Below are 21,921 nucleotides of genomic sequence, written 5' to 3' on the forward strand. Positions count from 1 at the left end.
ATTTATTTCTCTTTTACAATTTTGATTATTTTTTTATTTTTTATCAACAAATTATTTTTACTTTTAATTTTATTTATATGTAACTTTCTTTTAATTTTTTTTAGATTAGACCTATTAAATTAAAGGCTAATAATTTATATAAATTATATATATCACATTAAAGCAACGAGCTAATAAAATTTATATATAATTTATTTAAATTTAAATAATATAAAATATTAAACACTAATTTTTATTTTTCAATAAATATTGTATTATAATTTTATATATTTATTTAATTATTATCGGGTCAAACGGTTCGATCACTGATCCATCGGTTGAACCACTAATCCAGTAACCCAGTAACTTCATCGGGTTAATTGTCGGTTCGCTTTTGATAACTATATCATATATGTTACCTTTTGTGAATCTAATACAATTTCAAGTGTTATTGAGAAAAATAAAGCAGGAAAGGAAACTGAACAAAACTCAAAAAGAATCCAGGAAGACAAATCAGAACCTACATTGGAAAAGGTTGTTCCTGATTTTGCAGATCAAATTGCACGAGACAAATCTATTTTGTCTCCTATCGAAGCAGAGAATTTTGGGGATCTCAATAGCACAGAACCCAATCATATCAAACCTGAGATTACCTCACCAAGACTCACAGAAAATAAGTTCTTGAAGAACTATGTACAAGAATTTATTATTGGAGATCCATCTTAAGGAATTACCACAAAATTCTCTAATAAAAAGAGAATAGAACTAAATGATCTTGCTCTTATATCTCAAGTGAAACTTCAAAATGTGAAGAAAGCCCTTGATGAACCTTCCTGGGTCAAGGCAATGGAGGAGGAACTGGTCTAATTTGAGAAGAATGAGGTTTGGACATTGGTGCCAAATCTGAAGATTAAGAAGGTAACAGGTACCAAATGGATCTTTCGAAATAAATTGGGTAAGAATGGTAATATTGTTAGAAACAAAGTTAGACTAGTAGCTCAAGGGTATGACCAAGGGGAAGGCATTGACTTTGATGAGTCATTTGCTCCAGTTGCAAGGATGGAAGCAATAAGATTATTGCTTGCATATGCAGCCCACAAAGGGTTCAAGCTTTTTCAAATAGATGTTAAATGTGCCTTTTTAAATGAATTTATTGATAGAGAAGTATACGTAGCACAACCTTCCAGTTTTCAAAATAAAGATTTTTCAAACCATGTTTTTAAACTCTCCAAGACTCTTTATGGTTTGAGACAAATACTAAGAGCTTAGTATGAAAGACTTAGCTCTTTGTTTTGAAAAATAGTTTTCAAAAGGGTACTACGGAACAACTCTTTTTATTAAAGAATCTAATAATAATTTCATTCTTATTCAAGTTTATGTGGATGACATTGTGTTTGGATCGAATAATAAAGCCTTGTGTGCTGATTTTGAAAACTTAGGGACTAGTGAGTTTGATACGAGTATGATAGGAGAACTCACATTCTTTCTAGGACTCCAAATCAAACAAACTACTAGTAGAATTTTTGCGTACCAAGATAAATATATCAAAGAATTGGTAAAAAAATTTAGCTTAGAGAAAAGACATATAAATATAGCAATGATAATATATCTAGGAGCCTTGAAGGAAAATGTTAAGCAAGAACCAAGACCAGATAATTGCGTCATACTCGAAAAGTGATAAGATCGAAAGCTTATACGGAAAAACCAAGAGATATGTTATATAAGTAGAGTTCTAAAAGATAGTTACATAATCATGCTCTAGACTCGGCCTGCGAAACAAAAGCCGGCTAGAACTATATATATATATATATATATATATATATATATATATATATATATATATATATATATATATATATATATATATATCCAAAAGACAAAAAAAAACCTAATTCTCTAAAGTCAACCTCTAGGAGGGATAAAACATATTTTTATACAACAATATATCGTTGTTTTACTTCTCTCTCTCTCTGTTCTGATTCTGGTTTTTTCTCTAAGAGACAAAATAAAATTATCTCCAGCCTTTCATAATCAGAAATACTTCACAACATCTATTCTTTCTCATAATTCTGTTTTGACTCCTCCATCGACAAGAGACAAATTAAAAGTATCTCCTACTTTTCAACTCGAGGTTACTCAACAAATACTACAAGATCCATCCAGTTTAAAGAAAAAGCAAGTAAAGTTAAAAGAGGCCGAAACTCAACCCACTTCTCTAAGCCACTGATATCCATTAACTACGGATCCTGATAATTGTCGTTGTCGTAAAAAAGTCAAATAAATAAAATACTAATGATGCCAGTGCCCCTCCAGCAGTACGTTGCCACCAGTAGCAACGCTACCACCAAGGCGCATCTGCTTGTGGTACACCGCCATTTGTTGCTGCATCTACTGAATCTGCTCCAGCTCCAGCATGAGGGAATTTGTGTCTGACATGTGTGCGAGGATCTCGTTATACCTTTTCTCAGACTGCTGTAGTTGCTGAGTGCTGAGCCTGTTGGTGAAGACTCTGGGTGAGATTCTGGACCTGCTCCTTCAAATCGATGTTGTCCTTGGTTTCGACAAGACTGGTGGCAAAGACGAATGAAGCCTTCAATGTGGAGGTGCAAAGATTGTTGGCGAAGAATGATCCCAACCCGTAGACATAATGTTTACTCACATAATAATCCACAGACCGTTAATCAACATATCTCTCTTTGTTCTCCTTCAAGGTGTGAGTATACTTGAAGGTCCTCGCCATCATCGCATCACGATCCAACTACTTAAACTACACATATTTAAACAATATGTTAAATCAAGTAATAATGACATTAAATGTCAAAGACAAAATTAACCTATTAGCGAAATAAAACAAGTTACATACCAGCTTGGTCTTTGTCTTCATAAAAGTTGCTAACCGGCTGTTATACTTCAACGACCTGGATGATGCCATGTTAGCTCTTTTTGCATTGTGAGACGGCGATGCCTGAATCCCTCATTAGTCTCCCAATGGACGTACAATGCCTTCTTAATGTCTCGGCATAGCCAAATAGTGAGGTGGGCATGCCTCTCGTGTACGTCCTGCGTCATCTGCTGAAGCCGTCTAGCCATCCGATGGTTGAAGATCGTCTTGCATCTCCTGCATAAAGAAACATTTAGCACTAGTTAATTGAAATTAAATACATAATTAAACAAAATATAAGATATAAACTAGCTAAGGTTTGAATATGTTGAGTTTTTACCATCCACTTTTGAAATCATCGCTCTCTGGTCTCCATAGAGATCTTTTTATAACTCGGCCATGGGTGGTCGTACATCAACTTAACGACATTGGTACACTCCTGTGTACATGCATTATTATTTGACGCAAACCTATCAATGAAAAACTTAAGATTAGCAAACACATACGTTGAATAAGAATATCAAAATAGATTGCATTTAAAAGACATAAAAATAGTACTTACGCCGTCAAATTATCAGGCCAAATCGTCATCCGTACGATGGCGGTGGTGGAGGGACATCTGGCTAGGATCCGTGAGAGGATTCTGACACTGCAATGTCTGTTGCTGGAGGTAGCGTCATCGTCGAAGTAGTGGGCTGCTAATCAAATGGAAGTGGTGAAGGAGTCCACTCTAGTAAAGCAGTCGGACGACTTCCTGGTGGCGAGGGTGGCGCAACAGAAGGAGCCACGCAGTTAGGGTTAAAGACCATGATGAACGAATGATCTTGGGCACCCATTGCATATGACGTCCCAAGGGTAGTCGGAGTAGAGGACCATGACTGAGAAGTCCCACGAGTACCAGTAGACACCCTCCCTCTACCCCGACCACGAGGTCGCTTCGTGACACCTCTGCATGTCGTCATGTCTGCAAAGAGCATACCAATTAACACCAATCACAAAAGTAATATAATAGCAAAAATACGTGCACAAAACCATAAACACAAAAGAATATGTACATAGAAAGCTTTTTAGGATTAGCCCCAAATAAACCGCCTCTAACAAAGTTAGTTGGAATTAGTTCAGATTCAAAAATTACTTAAGATTCAAGAAGTCAAGTAGAAAAAGCTACATTGTAGAGCATATCAAAATTAAATTCAAATTTGATTTCATTAGACTTCTTATCTTTAGTAGTTGAAATTAAATTTAAACTAATCTATGAACTTCAAATTCGATTTATATTTTATTGTGTCTTTTGTTTTTGCTGTCACATGTTTGTAGAGAGGGAGATTTTAACAATTGTTAGATAAAACAAATTATATTTAGATTTTTTTCATGTCTTTCATTTTTGCATTTCATGACTATTATTCATTCAATGCCAAAAAGATCTTTTTTAATTTCATCATTCAATTATATTTACATTGTTTAAAAATTTTGATAGAGTTTGATCTATAATTATAAGTATTCTCTAAATTTAATTTTTATTTTTTTTTTACAAAATAAACAAGGATTAAAAAAAATCGGCAGAATTTTCTCTTTATTTAGAGACCTCAACTAAAAAAATTTATCAAATTTTCACATAGAAAACAATTGCAAGCATTAATTAAAACAAGTATGCATTCAAGCAAACATCAGTTTCTATGGATTTTAGTGCGCAACCCCTTATTACTCCACAATTTTTCAACAAACAAGGGTTTTGAGAAGGCGCCATTAGGAAACTTTCTCCTGCTTCCATCCTAAAACTTTATCCTAAGAAAAGTAAGTCCGGCATAAAACTTAAATAATTCATTATATTCAGAGATAGAGAACCAACCTGAGCATTGCACGAACAACCCACGAAATATAACTACAGAAACTACGAAAGAAGCGAACTCCAATGAATGTCAAAAAAATAATAGTAAAAAAAATGACTTATTAACTTCACTAGATGAAACTAATTTAAAAAGTTATTTAACTTAATCTAACAAACCTAATTGATAAAAATATATTAATTTAAACTACAAAACCTAATTCACCTAAAATAATCTAATTGTTAAACAAAGTTAACCCTAACAATCTAAATTGATTAACTTAACCTTAATAAATCTAAATAAAAACACAAATTTTAAACACAAATTCCCAAAAAATTACAAATTTCAAATTTTAAAATTCAATTTTAAAATTGAAATATCCTAACCAATAAATTAAAAATTTAAAATAGAAATTTTCAAAAAAATTTAAACACAAAATTTAAAATAAAAATTTTCAAAAAAATTATAAGATTTCAAATAAATTTACATTTTAAAACAAAAAATCTAATACAAAATTAATAAAATATATATAAAATTCAAAAAAAAACTAGACCTAAAAATTGACAAATTGAAAATTGAGAAAGATTCACACTAATCTGGAGGTGGAACCTGAGGCAGCGATGATAACCCACGAGGTAGCAGCAATGACGACGTCTGGATCTCTGGTGAGAAAGGGAGAGGAAAACGAGAATAAGGTGAGAGAGAAGGAGAGAAGAGAGAGTGAAATTGCAAAAATGAGGGGAAAGGGTTTTTGAATTCGAATTTCATTCAATGTTACCGTCAGATTTACCAACGGATAAATCCGACAGTAATGTGCTGGTAGTTGTCCAAAACGCCGCATTTTCTTAATTCACGTTCAGTTAAAAAATCACAAAAAAAAAAAAAAGAAACATTCAAAACGTAACAAAAAGAAACATCCAAAATCATTGTAAAAAATTACCCAAAACTATTTTAATTATGGTAAAGAAGAACACATTACTTTCGGATATAGAAATATCCAAAACTTAACAAAAGAGAGATATCTAAAATCATTTTAAAAACTTCAAAATCTAACAAAATGAAACACCCAAAATTGTTAGAAAAAGAACATCCAAAAATTTAAAAAGAAACATCTAAAACTGTTGGAAAATTATCCAAAATCTAAAAAAAAATCTAAAACATAAGAAAAAAAAATATTTAAAATATATAACAAAAATACATCCAAAACTAGAAGAAAGAAATATCCAAAATTAGTAAAAAGAATCATCCAAAACTTAGAAAAAGAAAAAAAAGATTCGAAAGAGGAGGGTGTGGTGTCGCTAGACGACGAGTTACAGGAGGAAGACATTGCAGCACGAGAAATTTCAAAGGAAGAAGCACGCGTCGTGGCGGGAAGGTTTGGAAGGGGAAGGCGCGGCGTCACCGGACGACAGGTTGCAAATGGAAGGCACGACGTCACGTTTTAGATGGGCAGGCACAATAGGTGTTCCAGAGGGCTCGCTTTTGAATTGTTTCAAATTTTATAATTAGGTTTTCATTTTTTTGAAAAGTGAATTGCTAAGTAACTAAGTTGGTTTGCATATCAAGTTGGTAAACATAATTATTTTTTATTTATTTTTTCTCACAACTTCCCAATACATCTTGGTCGGTGTTGCAAACATAATTGGTTTACAAGAGAAAAGGGGGATGTGAAAAGTCTTATGAAGAGATCAGAGCGAGTTTTGACCATGTTCATGTTTTATTATTTGGAAGGGAAGAATTTTAGTATTTATAATAGTTAACTACACCATTTATTTTATTTATAATAAACAAAATGAATGATTAAGATTTGGTATTATATAGTATTGATCTAAATTCATATATATGTTAGCCAAATATTTTTTTTACATTTTTATTTATTTATTAAAAAGTTTTTCTTTCTTTTTTTTTTTTGGTATCTCTCAAATTAATATAGCCCAATTCGTCGTGAATCTGAGTTTCATTTTATCTAAAAGGAAAAGTATAGGTAGACAATGAGAATATTAAACAATATGAACAATAAATATGTCAGATGTTCAATTCAATAAGTATGCAAATGATTATGTTCATTATTTTTAATTTGATGGTTATTTCTTTTTATTCAATTTACTCATGCTTCACTAGGTGTACAGATGGTTATTTTAATGTTAAGGTTTAGGAGATAATTTGGGAGTGGAATGTTTTTTTCCTTTATTGGGTCAATTCTAAAACTCATTGTTCATATTATTTATAAAAATCATTGTCTACTTAACAAAATCCTATTTAAAAATTTATTACTAATCAACGAATTAATATATATTAAAATTTAAACTCTTAATAATTTTTTAAAGAATCCGTTTAGGTAATGGATGTCAAATAATGTATGATGACTCTTAGCTTGATTTTTTATTTCTACGAATTACCAATCTGTTTTTCAACTTTTCTATATCCCTTACCTCAAGGATTCATAGCTGATAAAGGGAGGAGGGGGAGCCTACTACATACTGTACAAACTACGTGAATCTTTTAGCCTAATCATTAAATAAAAAATATAAAATAGAGTTGTTTATTGGATTATGTTAATTATATCTACAGATAAATGATCACATGCTCTCTCATTTATTAAAAGAATTTATTATGGTATCTCATTTTTGACGTGTCATGTCTCACTTTGCCAAGTAAATTTCATCATAATAAATTAAACATTTGACTACCATTTCAACAAATAATAATTTTAGTTATACATTAAAATTAGTTATTAAAATAAATTATTAAAATATAAAATATATATTAAAAATAAATTAAATTATATATATTTATATATAAATATATAATTGTTAAATTTAATGACTATTTTTAGTATATAAATAATATTTTTATTTTCTTTAATATATCAAATTTGATTTCTTTTGTATTTCCAATTTGATTACTGTGTTATACAGAAGTCAGAGGTTTGATGGGTTCAATGGATGTTTCTGCTGTTTTAGGAATGCAAACGAAATAATGCATCTAGTGGTTGTTAATTATGTGTGTTGCCACTATGGTCCCCCAGCATGTTTATGTGACTGCATCATATTTGGAGAACAACAGTAAAGAACTGTATCTGTTTATGGCAAATAGACAAATAATATTTACTATATATGGTTGGAAATATCTTAAAAAAAAAGATGATAATAAATAGTGAAATAGAGGGAAGAAAAATAAGAAACATAATTAAATTAGGGTTAAGAAATACAATATATGAAGCTGTGTTTTTTTATAAGTACAAAATAATAAAATAAAAATACAGAAATATAAAATTATGTTATTGACCGATGAGATATGAATATAAATATTGTCTTATAAAATATTGTGTCTTTTTTAACAAAAAAAAGTATAGACGTACTAGTAAGAAGCTAAAGTTATTTTTTTCTCTTTTTTATTTTTATCAATTTTTTTATAATTATAATTTTTATTATTATATTTTTTAATTTTTTGGGTGAAAAATAGATAAATTAATTTTTTATAATTTATCTTTTATATTTAATTATCATCAAACAAAATATAAAAATATTAATTTTTTATGTTTCTGCCCTTTATATTATGTTTTTCAGTGTCCTATTTTATTTTATTTTCAAAACTAATTAAACGTAGTCTAATAAATCGAAAGGGTTCTATAAAAAAATAAGTAATCTTAAAAATTTATTAGAACAATGTTCAATACATATAAATTCACTTTTTGGATAAAACTCTTCCAGTTTTGTATTCTATCTTAACAATTGTTATTAATAAATACGTTTAAAAAACAATTTTGTAAACCATCCTTTATTTATGATTTATGATGTTAATTCATGTGAATATTTAAAGGCAAACAACTAGAAGATGAAGTTTTATGGCCCACAACATGTGGATTGGATGCAAGCCACTCGTCTTTTCACCCCTCAAACTTGGATCTTCCATGAACATACATAGTTTATTATGGACACTGTTTATCATGTGTTGGAGCTGTTGGCTCTGCTGAGAGCAGCAAAGAATTTTTAGAATTTTAATAACAAACAGAGGCATGTGGCCACCTATTTTGATTCCATTTCTTATCTATATATCTGTATATTTATTTTAAATTACTATCAGGGACACCTATTGCAATTGGATTAGAAATTTATAATAATTAATATAGATAGAAGCTGCATGGGGTTTTATTTTAATTTTTAATTTGATTGATACATTTTACGGTAATGAACAAAATCGAAACAAAAGAATAATAAGAATTTTTTTAATGTTTTCTTTCTTTTGTCTCCATTGCAAGTTTAACCAATGAGAACTAGAATAACAAAACAATATATCAATAATAAAGGACACAAGAGTTTTCAAGTTTAATAATGTGCGGGTAGCCTAATAAACTAAAAAGACATAAGAAATCAAAAACAAAACTTTATTTAAACAAATAAAAGAAAAAAAAAATGTTATTTAAGCATTTGAATCAAACCGCGGATAGCATATCGCATCACAACAAAAGGTCAAATAAAGACAATTTTTTAAGAGAAAGTTTTAGGATAGCACTTTTATTAAAATCTAGTCAGTATTTAACTATACAAAATAGAGTTTACAATTCTACGCTATTAAATGTAATTTCATACTATTAAAAATACTAATGATAATTAAGAGATGGCTATAAATCACAAAATATGTTTACTTCCTAGTATTACTGATTTTTTAATTATTTAAAACCACAACACATATGAACAATTCAATTACTTCTTATCATGTAATACAGATTTTGAACCAACTTGCTTAGGTTTCAGTTTGGGTATATTTGATAGTTGCAAGTCAAAATTAAGTTTCACTGTATTTGATAAGATTATGCTAAGTTACATTTTCAGCATAATCATATTTTAAATTAAAATAAACCAGCCGTAAACCATTAAGTATAAATATCATGACATACACAACTTGATTATATCACTAAGCTAAATCAACCAAACTATCAAAATTGTATCCTTTATAGTTTTGCTATTTTTATTTCCAGTTGACTACATTATTTTTTTTTTTATGGACACAACTACTTTATTCATTAGGATTTTCGGGTAAGATGTATATAATATATACTCCAATATTTATTTCATCATGTCAATCTGTTTAAGTCTCAATATATATTATATTAAATCATTTCTAATCTCTCCCTATATATATAGTCTAGTATAAATTGGCTTGGTATGTTATGGGAATAAAACTATTCTAATCCTATGATTATTTACACAAAAATTTGAACTTAATAATTTCTTTAAAAAAAATGGAAGAATTGGCAAACCTGATGATGTGCTAAGCGATCATTGGTCACTCATTAATATATAATGTTTTATACAGTATTTGTAGGAGATTAATTTTCATATTAACAATAATGTAAAAAGTTTCTTCGGGTTCTAGATATGTTGATTTGTGATTTTGGATACGTAAGTTTTTAGATTTTGGATGTGCTAAAATTTGACATTTTTTAATGTGCTAATTTGAACATTTGTTCACGTGTAGTTTTAGTATCTTCAATTTATATCTTTATAATTTTACATTAACGTGAAGTATTTGTACATCGGACTATTTTTTATTGATTAAGAATATATAGGTAGTGGTGTGAAAAAAAAAAGTGAAAAGAATAAATAAATACAGTAGTAGATAAAGAAATAAAAATATCCAAGGATGCAGATCTATTATTGGGTGTGCAGATCGGATTCATGAATTTGCTTTTCAAATTCATTATCTGATCCTATTTTTTACCCAACTTTTTAGATAATTTTTAATATCTAATTCACAAGATTCTGATAAATGAGAATCGAATTTTCAGATTTAATGAACCAAATTCATTTTTTATACTCCTAATTAATTAAAGTAAAATATCTATTTAGAAAATAATGACACAAATTGATTTTTGAAATATTAATAACTCGAATTAGTTACTAAAACTTGTGTTACCAATTTGGCCTTGAAAACTAAAATAATCTATGATCAACATTCTGTGTTGACTTCATCATCATAGTGCCAAGTAACACCCTAGCACTTTCAAGTTTCAACAAATAAATAACTCGGTAATGAGTTTCTATTCACTCAAATAAGTACTTGAAGAAGTAAATCCCATGATTTCTTCTACTAAAAACCGAATTCAACTCGCTACCATTAACAACACCTTCATCCTCCTTTTCTTTCTCACTCAATTCTCATAGTTTCCCTTTAACAACACCAACAAAGAATAGAGTCGATACCCAACAATAGTGCTCCAACACCACCAAAGATGGTCTAAAAGGGCATATTGTTTTAGATAGCCACCTTCAAAAATCAATTTTTGGTGACTGAACATAACACAAAGAAAAAACACCTAAGAGAAAAAGTAGCACTCCTCTCTAATAATAATGTCTAAATTATTAGGGGGTTGTAACCACTCTAGGTACATCTGCTTTTTTAAAGCAGCAGTCTTAGCTATTAAATCAACCGCTCTGTTTGTTGTACGCTGGATGAGCACTAAAGTAACTGTCTAATTACGCTGAAGCATCTCTTTGATTTTGTCAAGCAGATCAGAGTCATTCGTAATCATGCTGGTTGTGCCTCGCGAAACAAGAAGAAACGCATCAAGATTATCAGTTTCACATATGACCTCTTTACACTCGCAATCCCAAGCCATAACAAAGCCCTCTCCAAATAGCATGAAGCTCACAAGAAAGAACACTAGAAAGAGGTAAACTGGCAGAACAACCTTTCATCCAAATTCACATGCTGTCTCTAATAATACATCCAAAGCCAACTAATTGTCCATTTTCAAAAACGCTTGCATCGCAGTTCACTTTACAGACATTCATTGAAGGTGGTTCCCAGTTATATTACAAAGAGGAAGGAATAATATGTTTTTGGTTAATAACATCCTTAGAAAACCAATTTGAATCAATATTACTTAGTTTCAAATAGAAAAATACTTTTAATTTAATAATACAACTAATCTATTAATTCATATATGTTTTAAACTTAAAATTTTCGAATAAACTTGTTTTTATTTTTAGTATTACTCATTCAATCCAACGAATGTTAACGCGTTCCAAGAAAATAAAGAACACAGCACTCTTTAAATAATGATTTGTTATTAGAGATAATAAAAAATTAGATTAAATTTTTCTAAAATAAAAAAATTAAAAAATAAGAATTTAATCTCTCTTGAATCAAGATAGTAATGCTTTCACATGATAAAAATTTAAAATTCAACAATAATTAACACATTATCTTATCATTTTACAATTCTCTTCACTTTAGAGATTTTTTTTTTCAACAAATTTAGCAAGGTTTTAGACGTTTTTTTATTTTGTACCAAAAAAAATGGTTAATTTGACTAGTATTTTAAATCTAACCTATTGATGTAAATATAATGTTTCCATTTTCAATGAGTTATAGTTCAAATGACATAATCTCTTTATACTCACTTAAGAAATTGTGAGTTTGAGTCTTTTCATCTCTGATAAAAAAAATATATATATATATATATATGTCTCCATTTAAGGATGAGCTATCAAATTGAACATTTTTAAAATTGCATGTAAATGGAAGTAATATTTTTTTATGTTCTATTTTATATATATCTTGTCTTCTATAATAATGTCCCTTTTTTATATATTTTTTTTCTATTAAAATCATCTTTGACTTCATATTTAGAAGTTTTCAGCGAACCATAAAAATTAAAAAAAATATTAAATATATAATATTTTAACCTTTAAACAACTAAAAATAGTGTGACAAAAAAAATAATAAAGAAAGAACGGTGTTAAAGTAATCGTTGTCAATTTTGGAAAATTTATGAATAAAGTGAGAATTATCTTGATATAAATTTAAATAAATAAACGAAAAGAATTGCATATTTTAAGCATATGATGACGTTGAAAATGAAAGGAAAGAGGGGCAGTTGAGTAATTTGAGATGCAGAATAAGCAGTATAAGAGGCGGGGTGGCTCAGTCGAACAAGTTTAGCCGCAAAAGACAGTTTACTATAACACACAGAGTGACACACACAAACACTAACAGTCGCCGGAAAATTCCAACTCCGGCGAGCCCATCATCTGGGACCAAAAAGCCTCCTTCTTCCCCGGCTACGTTGCCGAGAGTGAAACTGAATAACAGAAAAGAGAGTGAGTTGGGTGGGTGGGAAAGATTGGGAGGAAGCAGTGCATGATGGGATTTTGCATATGCCCGTTGGAGACTCCTGCAAGGTTGCTTTGGACAACCAGCTTCTTCCGCCATAAGCTCATGATCTTTTAATCCCAACCCATAATCATAATATTCACAACCACCTTCTAATTCAAACTACTACTACTACTACTACTACTACTAAGTTGCTAAGATAATAAGCAAACTCTTAAACACACACACACACACACACATCGTCTTTGTGATCTCTATTTGCTTCTCTTGTCTCTCTCTCTCTCTGAGTCATGGAATCTGGTGGGAGGCTTTTCTTTGATCCATCTGCTTGTAGGGGGAACAACAACATGCTCTTCCTTGGCACTACTGCTGATCTCGCTTTTCGAGGTGACTTTGACTTTCATCTCTCTCTCTTTCTGTTTTTTGAATTTTGATGGTTATGATGGAAATTGGAAATGTTCTCAACTTTGAAATGGAAAAAGTTTAAATTTTTGCTTTGGATTTAGGCGGTCAAAGGGCCGATTAACATGAAATTCTGTTTTGGTTTTCGTTAAAAGTAAGCAACTTGATTGTGCATCCAACATGGGTCATGAATTGAAATTTTTCATTATTTTTTTCTTTTCTTTGCTATTATGTTACTGTGTTCTTAGAGTTCAGAACTTTAGCTGTTTTTGAAACTGATAGTAATGCACAAAAGTGAGTTAATTGTTTAGTTTGTGTGTGATTTTGAATTGAAATCATATCAGGAAGGTCGATCCTGAGCATGGATGAAAGCTCAAAGAGGCGACCTTTCTTCAGCTCACCGGATGATCTGTTTGATGATGAGTACTATGAGGAGCAGCTGCCAGAGAAGAAGCGCCGCCTCACTTCCGAACAGGTTCATTGTTTGATGATTGATTGAAACTATGTTTTGGTTGTTTCAGTATGTTGATGCTCTTAGTATAATATGCATCTGATCTTATGTTTCTTTATGATAAGCAGCATATTTTTGTCAACACCATAACCATATATAGAGTCTTGGTTTGACATTTGCTTTGAGTTTGGTTTTAAAGAGAAATTCGAAACCATTTCCTTCTTATTGCTACTTAAACCACAATGAAAGAATGAGTTGAATTGCTTGTTCTTGTTATCAATTTACTGATTAACAAGATTGATGGGAAAGATTTTTAGCAAAGCAATTTGACTTATTCCCTTCAGTTTCATTGATTTATATTGCTGTGAAAAAAATTATGATATATCATAGCTTGAAAATATTCCTATTGTGACACCACTCTATGTGGTTGATTTTTCAGGTCAATCTGTTGGAGAAAAGCTTCGAGGAAGAGAACAAGCTGGAGCCAGAGAGGAAAACCCAGCTGGCGAAGAAGCTGGGGTTGCAGCCGAGGCAGGTGGCAGTGTGGTTCCAGAACCGCAGGGCTCGGTGGAAGACCAAGCAACTTGAAAGGGATTACGATGTTCTCAAGGCTTCCTATGATTCCCTACTTTCAACATATGATTCCATTGTGAAGGAGAATGAAAAGCTCAAATCTGAGGTAACATGTATCATCTATGTTGTTTAAAACTTTAATTCATTTAGACCATGTTTGATTAGTGTTTTAGAATAATTAAAATACAAAAAACCTAAAATAATAATAATAAAAAAGAGACATTTCACATTTCTATTGAGACAGATACTATACAAGGCCTTAATCTAAAAAGAAGATAGATTTTGCTATTGAGATTTGATGGGGATTTATGCAATTGGGGGAATGGGTGAAGTGAACACTATAAAAGATAACACCTTGCATAAGGGCAATGGAATTTTGGGTGAATAGAAGAATATAGACTATCTGTCAACAGTGAGGTTCCTGTATAGGATAGAATTTAGTGCATTTCCAATCAGAAGTCCATCATCACAGGGAAGCAAATCGACACTTCCACCAATAAGATGATTGGGAGCTTTCTAGAGAGGGCCCTACACATGAGATTCGACACTTACAATAATCACATACTAGCAAAGAAGTAGCATCTGTTCTGAACCCCACCTCATTTGAAAAAGAAGGCCCTTTCAAAGTAGCTATGGCGAATATACCTTTGTAGCCTTCTCACACTATGCTTAAGACTTCCTTTAGTGAAAAGGACCAATGAATTTTGTAAAAGGATTATGTGAGCCAGCCAGATAAACTAGTTAACAAGTGGACACTAAACTATGATTCTTAACTGACATATTGACTCTCCTACAGGTGGTATCCTTGAATGAAAAGCTTCAATTGCAAGCTAAAGATATGCCGGGGGAGCCGATATCGGACAACAAAGCCGAACCGCTTCCAGTTGAGATAGCTCAAATCATCAGCATGAAGGTTGAGGATCGGCTGAGCACCGGGAGTGTTGGAAGCGCCGTGGTTGATGAGGGTAGTAGTCCACAGCTTGTTGTTGAGAGTGTTGATTCATACTTTCCTGCTGAGAACTATGGCGGCAATAGCGGCAATAGCATGGCCCCAATTGAGAGGGTTCAGTCAGAGGAGGAGGATGGGAGTGATGATGGGAGGAGTATCTTCTCAGATGTTTTTGTTGCTGCTGAAGCTGAGCAACAGAACCAAGAAGAAGGGGAGGTATTGCGTTGGTGGGGTAATATTATGTTGAATAATGCAGCAGTGCTTTTCTAAGTAGTTGCTTAATGGAAAAGTTTTAAAAAGTATTGTATAATTAAAGTAGATGATGATGGATCATGTGGTCGACAAAGAAAAAGTAAACGTTTGGGTTGGGTGGCTTATATATATTACCCTTTGAAGGGGAGTGCGTTTATAATAAATAAATAGAGTCCAGGTAATATGGTCAGTGGAGTCTTATGTTGTAATTCCATGCTCAAGTATGTTTGAAGTGAAAACGTATAGCTAATAAACCATAGTTATATCTATTTCCCGTGTAGTATTAATTGTTTACCATTACATTGCTTCGTATTTGTAGTAATTAAAGAGGCGTTTTACTAGGATGTCATGTCAGATGCTCAAATGAACAAATCCAAGCAAATTCGCATACTGTCCAAGGATACGATTACTTTTGCCTGGTTTTGATTTGAGAAATATGGATAATTATGTCATTAACAATAGTGAGAAAGGATACCACTAAATAACAATTAAATACTGTAAAATACCTAGTGGATGCATTAACCAACTGTAAGCATTGGATGATAGGCACTTCATGATTCCATGTAAACTTGCGACAGTAAATCAGCACATCACAGTGCTAGAGAACTTGAATAATTTAGTAGCCCTCATACAGATCCTAACATGTCAGAGATTCATGCTACATAACAGATCTATTTTTGTCCCAAAGCTTAGAGATTCGCATCCATGGAAGACACCCAAACCAGGACAATCTGCGCATGGCAGATAACAGATCCAAATGATTGGCAGAGAAGACGCAGAAGCAGCCACTGCTTCATGTGAACGGACCTGCCAGCTGCACATCTACATGTGCAATGCATCTGAATTATTAGCACAGATTAATGCATACAAAGAGACAAATAAGTTGGATCTCATGGCAACATGCATGAATGAATGGTGTTTCACTTTCATACCATTAAGAATTGAGAGCTCAGACCGACTTAGGGCCAGGGGTGTTGGACACTGACATCTCTACATGATGTGCCCCATGACGATGAAGATAGAACTACAGCAAGTAAAACAAAACAAAAGAACTCGCACTAGGCATGCACAATAAGCAGACGGAAAAATGCATTGATTCCAATAATTACCCTGCATTCTAACACATCTGCAGATGCCCAGGAACAAAATCATGGGCATGCGTGTGCAGGACTTTAGTGAGGGGTGAGAGAAAAATATGAAAGAATGAATATTTGCCTACAACTGCTCAAATTAACATATTCTGACTTCTTTCCCATCCTTTTTTTTTTTTCAACTTCTCATCTATTCCTTCTTTACAATAATTCCATGTATACATATATGGATCAGACTCTGCTAGAAAAATGAAAAAGGTAAATGCCACTTCTCGCTATGGAGCAACAAATTGGGCCAGCAGCAGCAGCAGCAGCAGAAAACATTTCAAAATTGGACGCATCCTCAATTACCTCCTGCTGGTGCCCTCACCGCAAGCAGGTAGATCTACAAATTCTGCTTAGCCAAAAACCGGCATCTGGGTTAGCAGGTCAGCTTTACCTATATGTACAAGCATACAAGTGACACCAGCAGCTGTGGCTGCCGTTTCAATAACCTGAAGTCAGCCCCATGCCATGAGCTCTCTCATCCAAACTTGATATCAGTGGATGATCAATAACACAGCATATAAAAATGACCAGCTTTCTGCTTTTCTCAGCCAAGAAATACAGTAATGATCAACCATCCGGTTCCTTCCTTTTCCGACTTGACTTCCGGCTTGCTTTCAGTTTATCTGCATCAGCATTGGCCGGTGGCTTCTGTTCCGTCGCAGAAGGTTCCGAGCTGTCACCACTTGAATTGGGCATTTTCTCATATATAATAGCTGAATCAAGAGAATATATCCGAAGGGCAAGGGAAGGCAAAGTAGACGATTTGACAGCAGCAGAGAATGATGACCAATACCACCAGTCATTTCTTAAGTACTCTGTCTTAATCATATCCTCAAGTGAAATTGTCGCCTGAACCATCTGGAAAAATGAAAGGAACATCACTTACAAAACAAATAAGTAGTTTGTCTCTAATATACTTGAACTTGAAATTTAGCACTACGTTTCCCAAGGCTAAAACCGTATCTCTGTAAGCTAAGCTGCAAAGCTGAAAATGAGAAATGAGATGTGTTTCGACAATGACTGTTGATATATATATTCTAGAGCCAGAGAAGAAAGACAAACCTGATATATTGTCTCTGCAGATTTACAAATGCCCGCCATGCCTGCCTTCTGTCTGACTGTGCCTTTGATGGTCTCAAAGCAACCTTTGGGAGAGCAGCATCCATATCCAGTAAACTGATCTTCAGTTGCCTCAAAATATGTGAAGATCTGCCAACTAATGGTCTCAAAGAAGACAATGGGACCACACAGCAGCTATCTACCCCTATATCCAAAGCAGGATTTCCTTCAGAGAGATTTCCATCTTTTGTTCCAAAGATATTTTATTGGAAATCCCTGCTTTACTAATTTCATTTGAAGCTAAAGACATTCCAGACTTTTTATCATGGCATTTGCCAGCTCCATCAGTGCTTCCCAGAGAAACCTGACATTCTGATGTTAGTGATTCTCCACCACCAGTACGATCATTGTTTTGAGCTGAGAATAGCATGAGTGTAGAATCACTAACAAAGGGAGATATGGAAGGAAGAAAGGATGGAATCCCATTTGAACCAATAAGACCTATTTCTCTGACAACTTCCTTGCATGAATCATTTGTCACAAACTTAGAACATATATCTTCAAGTTAAATGGGCAAGAGGATTCTTCATTTGAAAATTTAATCAATCTTGAGCTAAGCTTAGAAGAAACATTGGTTGCAGCCGCAGTTCCAGCTGTATCTGCATCACCTCTGAATATTTCCCGAGAGGAATCACATTTTGTGTTCCCTCTTCCTTTAGAAGATAAATTATCATCCCTATTCTTCTCCAAGGCTGGAAGACCTGCATTGCATTTCCCATCAATGTGTTCAACCAGCTCAACATCACTTGAAACAGTTTTGTGGCAAGACATGCAGTGCTTCCTAGATGGCCATATTGGTTCTAGGCATTCACACCTATACAACTTTTCATCATTATTTACTCTGGCATTTTTACTTCGCTTCTTCGACACTTCAGTGCCATCCCACTCAAAGAATGGACCATAATTCTTTTCCAGCAAAGATGTCGCCTTTGTAACCAGAGAATTGGATGCTGTTTTCTCCTTATTTCTTGTATAGGAAAATTCCCTTGTTCCTCAACCTGACCTTCATTCGGTGAATTAAGAAACTCTTGAGCTCTTGATTTTGGCCACATCATAATAGAATCTTTCAGTTCTTTTTCTTTAGGGTCATTGTCCTTCAGCCAACTTAAAAGCTCTTCTATTTCTGCATCAGTTTCATAAGCAACCCATGAAGAACTAATGCCTGAACCATCACTTGGTGGAGACATTAAACAAGAGGAGTCCTTCTGCAACCCTATGATCTTATAGTTATCCTTGTCGGATAATACATTATGCTGCAGGGAAGAAAACTTGTCAACAGAATCTCTGCCAACTGCCATTTGTCTTCCATACAGAACTGCAGCACTTGCATCAACGACTAAACGACCTCTGCCTACAGCTGACGCATAATACAGGCGACCAATGGAGTCAATTCCCAAAAATTCCCGACGAATGGAAAGTTTCAGAAGCTTTGATCCGACATCAGCTATGGAGTCTTCTAATCGTGAAATATCACTCTTGATGGCATTGATCTCAAGGCGATACGGTTCTGACTCATCAACAGTAGATATGTCATTCACGTCACATTTCTGGTGATTACCCTGGATATGAGCTGCTCCACTAGTACCATTTTGTTCATGAGGCATATGACTTGGTGATGGAAAAGATTTTGTGGATTTATCCATACACTGGGATGCCACAGCTGCAGAGACATTCCTAAGTTGTCCTTCTACATCTATGGAGTTCAAGTGTTTGTTTTCAGAATCTGAATTTATCACAGATACACTTTTGTCAACACCATTGAGCCTATGCTTCTCGTTAGTAACCTCTTCTGACTGCAAACTATCAACAGATACCCCAAAATTATTAGGATTGTCAATTACATTATGTGGCTGCACCAGACATTTACCCGTACTTGAGAGTGCAGCTGTGACCCCTTCCTTGAAACCAACTTCTCCAGTGGTATTTGGCATGCATGTAACAACTTTTGCAGCCTTTGAGGATAAGATATCTTCTTTAGTTTTCAGGTTTTTCCATTCTGTGGAGAGGGAACGCAATTTCTGATGTAACTCAGCAGATAAATCTGCACATTGCTCAAGGTGCTGCCGTATCAGGGAAGAGTTAAGCAACTCATCGCACAAAAACTTAAGAAGGGAAGTTCTCTGCAAACATTAAAATATAAGTTAAGGGAGACAATAGCATAGTCATAGAAATATGCCATCACAAAACAGCTTGCAAAGAACAGCAGTTTAAACCAAGAAACAACAGTAGTCAACTTTAACAAGCATAAAACATAATATTTCAAAATCAGAATGCATCTTTAAAAGGCAGAAATCATTTTCTGATACAAGAGAATGAGCTCTATCAAGGAATTCAAGCAAGAAATGTAAATCAGCAATCACAAGAATCAAGGCAGTATATCATCAATGCAAAAAGAATCAAATTAATATCATTCCTTTGATAAATGGGCAATGGCAGCATATACCACAACTCTTCAATAACTATGAAAGAAATCCTTTTCACCGCAAAGGATGACATATCAAATATCAAGTAATATAATCCAGGAAAAAAATTAAAAATAAAAGAAAAGTAGAAACATGAAACAAAAGGCAAAATAAATGTACAAATCAACAAACCTCGCCCACACTGTACTCCCAGTATTCTTTTTCTTCCATTACAGCAGATAAATGAGTTAGCACATCCAAGTAAAGAGAATGAACTTCTCCCTGGAACTTCTTACTTCGACGCTTGCCAATAATCTGCGCATGATTTGTAACATCTTGAGTGGCATGCTTACCATTGACACAAGAAGGGCAGTACCAGTTTCCTTCAGGGATCCTTGCAAGTGGAGGATTCAGACAATATGTATGATACTCAGCATCACAAGTATCACATAGTAAGACACTATCATCATCCCTATCAATCCCACATACTTTACAGACTCCCTCATCCCAAGGAGCTTTAGGAATCTCACTTGTTGATGCAATAAAATCTTCAACTTCTTTTCTCATTTCTGCATTCAAGCATCCCACCTTCGAATACTCCACAAATTTTTCAAAATAGGTGACAACCTGTACCCAGAAATGATTCAAATGCTTTAGTAGAGAAAGCACAATTACATATATATTAATGTATCCACATACACAAAGGCTACCAACCTCCTCATCATACAATGATTTGAAATTCTGGGATAATTTTTCAGCCAGTTCAACTAAATCAGGTTGATCCCCAAAAGCAACACGAACATTGTTCCAAAGCTGCACAGCAAATCCAGAACTTACAGTTTAGTGCCCACAAAAAAACAGCCTTCTCTCACTAAGTGAGGTCGGCTACGTCGATCACATGAGGTCATACTATCTATTCTAATGTAATTCACAATCACTTCAGAATCGTTAATTCTTAAATCTTCTAATGTAATTCATAATCACTTCAGAATCATTAATTTTAAATCCTTTTTAATAGTTTCACCTATTGATCTACTCTCCTAACTAAGGTCTCCAGTATGGAGAGTACATCCAGATTTCTATAGCTAGAAGCACAGGAAAACCTGAGAAAACCATAAAAATGTATGTAAGAAAGTTGTCAACATCTTGAGTGACTTGAGAATCTTTTAGACAGCACATGAAGATAATAGTTGGAAGATTTGAGGAAATATATGATGATCCCTGATGAGCCATGGAATCAAACAGTGAAAAGTTCCCAAAAATAGGTAGAACAAGAATAATTTGCAGGGCATGCTATTTAATAGTATTCAGATTAACAAAAATGCATGTCAGTGAAGTGTGAAAATGCAGATGCCAAACCATTTTAAGAAGAAAAATCTTGCTCAATCTGCTATCAACAGAATCTTTTCATTTGTATTATGAGCTGCAAATTATCACTTCCCCTAAAAACCCTATGTCATATAATGGCCAGAGTTTTGGTGTACTAAGGACATTAAATGCTTGTGTAATATTATATTATAATAAGAAACAGGGAGGAAATAGTATGACAAATAACAAAACTAAAATACATATCAAAGAACATTGGAAAGCCTATGAGAATGAAAGACATTCGGAAGACAGTTGGTTAAAGCAATCTAGGTTTGACACAACACAGACCTCATGAACATCCTCAAGAAAAGCTTCATGAGATCCCCCATAAGCTCCAGCAGCCAACCTTAGGTCGATAGTGCGGAAGTCAAGAGGACGGGCACCATAGCTGGAGATCCAAGAAGCCCCTCATCATCATTATCAGAAGAATTGATTAACTTTCTACCCAGCAAATTGCAG

The 21,921-nt window shown here is 33.3% G+C and overlaps 2 protein-coding genes and 1 long non-coding RNA gene across 3 annotated transcripts; 1 reads left to right on the forward strand and 2 right to left on the reverse strand.

Moving 5' to 3' along the window:
* The first annotated feature begins 12,526 nt into the window (after nt 1–12,526).
* LOC112802483 (homeobox-leucine zipper protein HAT5) lies at nt 12,527–15,703 on the forward strand. The gene is made up of 4 exons (XM_025845721.3): nt 12,527–13,194; nt 13,554–13,684; nt 14,100–14,339; nt 15,030–15,703. Exons 1-4 carry the CDS (start codon nt 13,098–13,100, stop codon nt 15,450–15,452), a joined length of 891 nt encoding a protein of 296 aa, XP_025701506.1. The 5' UTR covers nt 12,527–13,097; the 3' UTR covers nt 15,453–15,703.
* On the reverse strand, nt 15,661–16,485 carry LOC140184755 (uncharacterized). Its single transcript, XR_011882381.1, has 2 exons — nt 16,367–16,485; nt 15,661–16,273 (listed from the first exon to the last, which is right to left on the reverse strand). It is a non-coding gene; the product is annotated as an uncharacterized lncRNA (long non-coding RNA).
* A 14-nt stretch (nt 16,486–16,499) lies between these two features.
* On the reverse strand, nt 16,500–21,889 carry LOC112802485 (methyl-CpG-binding domain-containing protein 9). Its single transcript, XM_025845723.3, has 5 exons — nt 21,751–21,889; nt 20,809–20,907; nt 20,287–20,721; nt 17,636–19,812; nt 16,500–17,431 (listed from the first exon to the last, which is right to left on the reverse strand). The coding sequence occupies exons 3-4, from the start codon at nt 20,659–20,661 to the stop codon at nt 18,529–18,531; spliced, it is 1,659 nt and encodes a 552-aa protein (XP_025701508.2). The 5' UTR covers nt 20,662–20,721; nt 20,809–20,907; nt 21,751–21,889; the 3' UTR covers nt 16,500–17,431; nt 17,636–18,528.
* Between the last annotated feature and the right edge of the window lie 32 nt (nt 21,890–21,921).

The sequence above is a fragment of the Arachis hypogaea genome, chromosome 5, assembly GCF_003086295.3.
Source record: "Arachis hypogaea cultivar Tifrunner chromosome 5, arahy.Tifrunner.gnm2.J5K5, whole genome shotgun sequence".
Lineage (NCBI taxonomy): Eukaryota > Viridiplantae > Streptophyta > Magnoliopsida > Fabales > Fabaceae > Arachis > Arachis hypogaea.

Bases quoted from the DNA above. Each gene is read 5' to 3' on its own strand.
- LOC112802483 (XM_025845721.3), top strand. From the start codon at position 13,098: ATGGAATCTGGTGGGAGGCTTTTCTTTGATCCATCTGCTTGTAGGGGG. The intron at 13,195-13,553 runs GTGACTTTGACT...AAATCATATCAG, and splicing joins TGCTGATCTCGCTTTTCGAG to GAAGGTCGATCCTGAGCATG. The intron at 14,340-15,029 runs GTAACATGTATC...ACTCTCCTACAG, and splicing joins ATGAAAAGCTCAAATCTGAG to GTGGTATCCTTGAATGAAAA.
- LOC112802485 (XM_025845723.3), bottom strand. From the start codon at position 20,661: ATGAGAAAAGAAGTTGAAGATTTTATTGCATCAACAAGTGAGATTCCT. The intron at 19,813-20,286 runs GTTTGTTGATTT...TAATGTTTGCAG, and splicing joins GGGAGTACAGTGTGGGCGAG to AGAACTTCCCTTCTTAAGTT.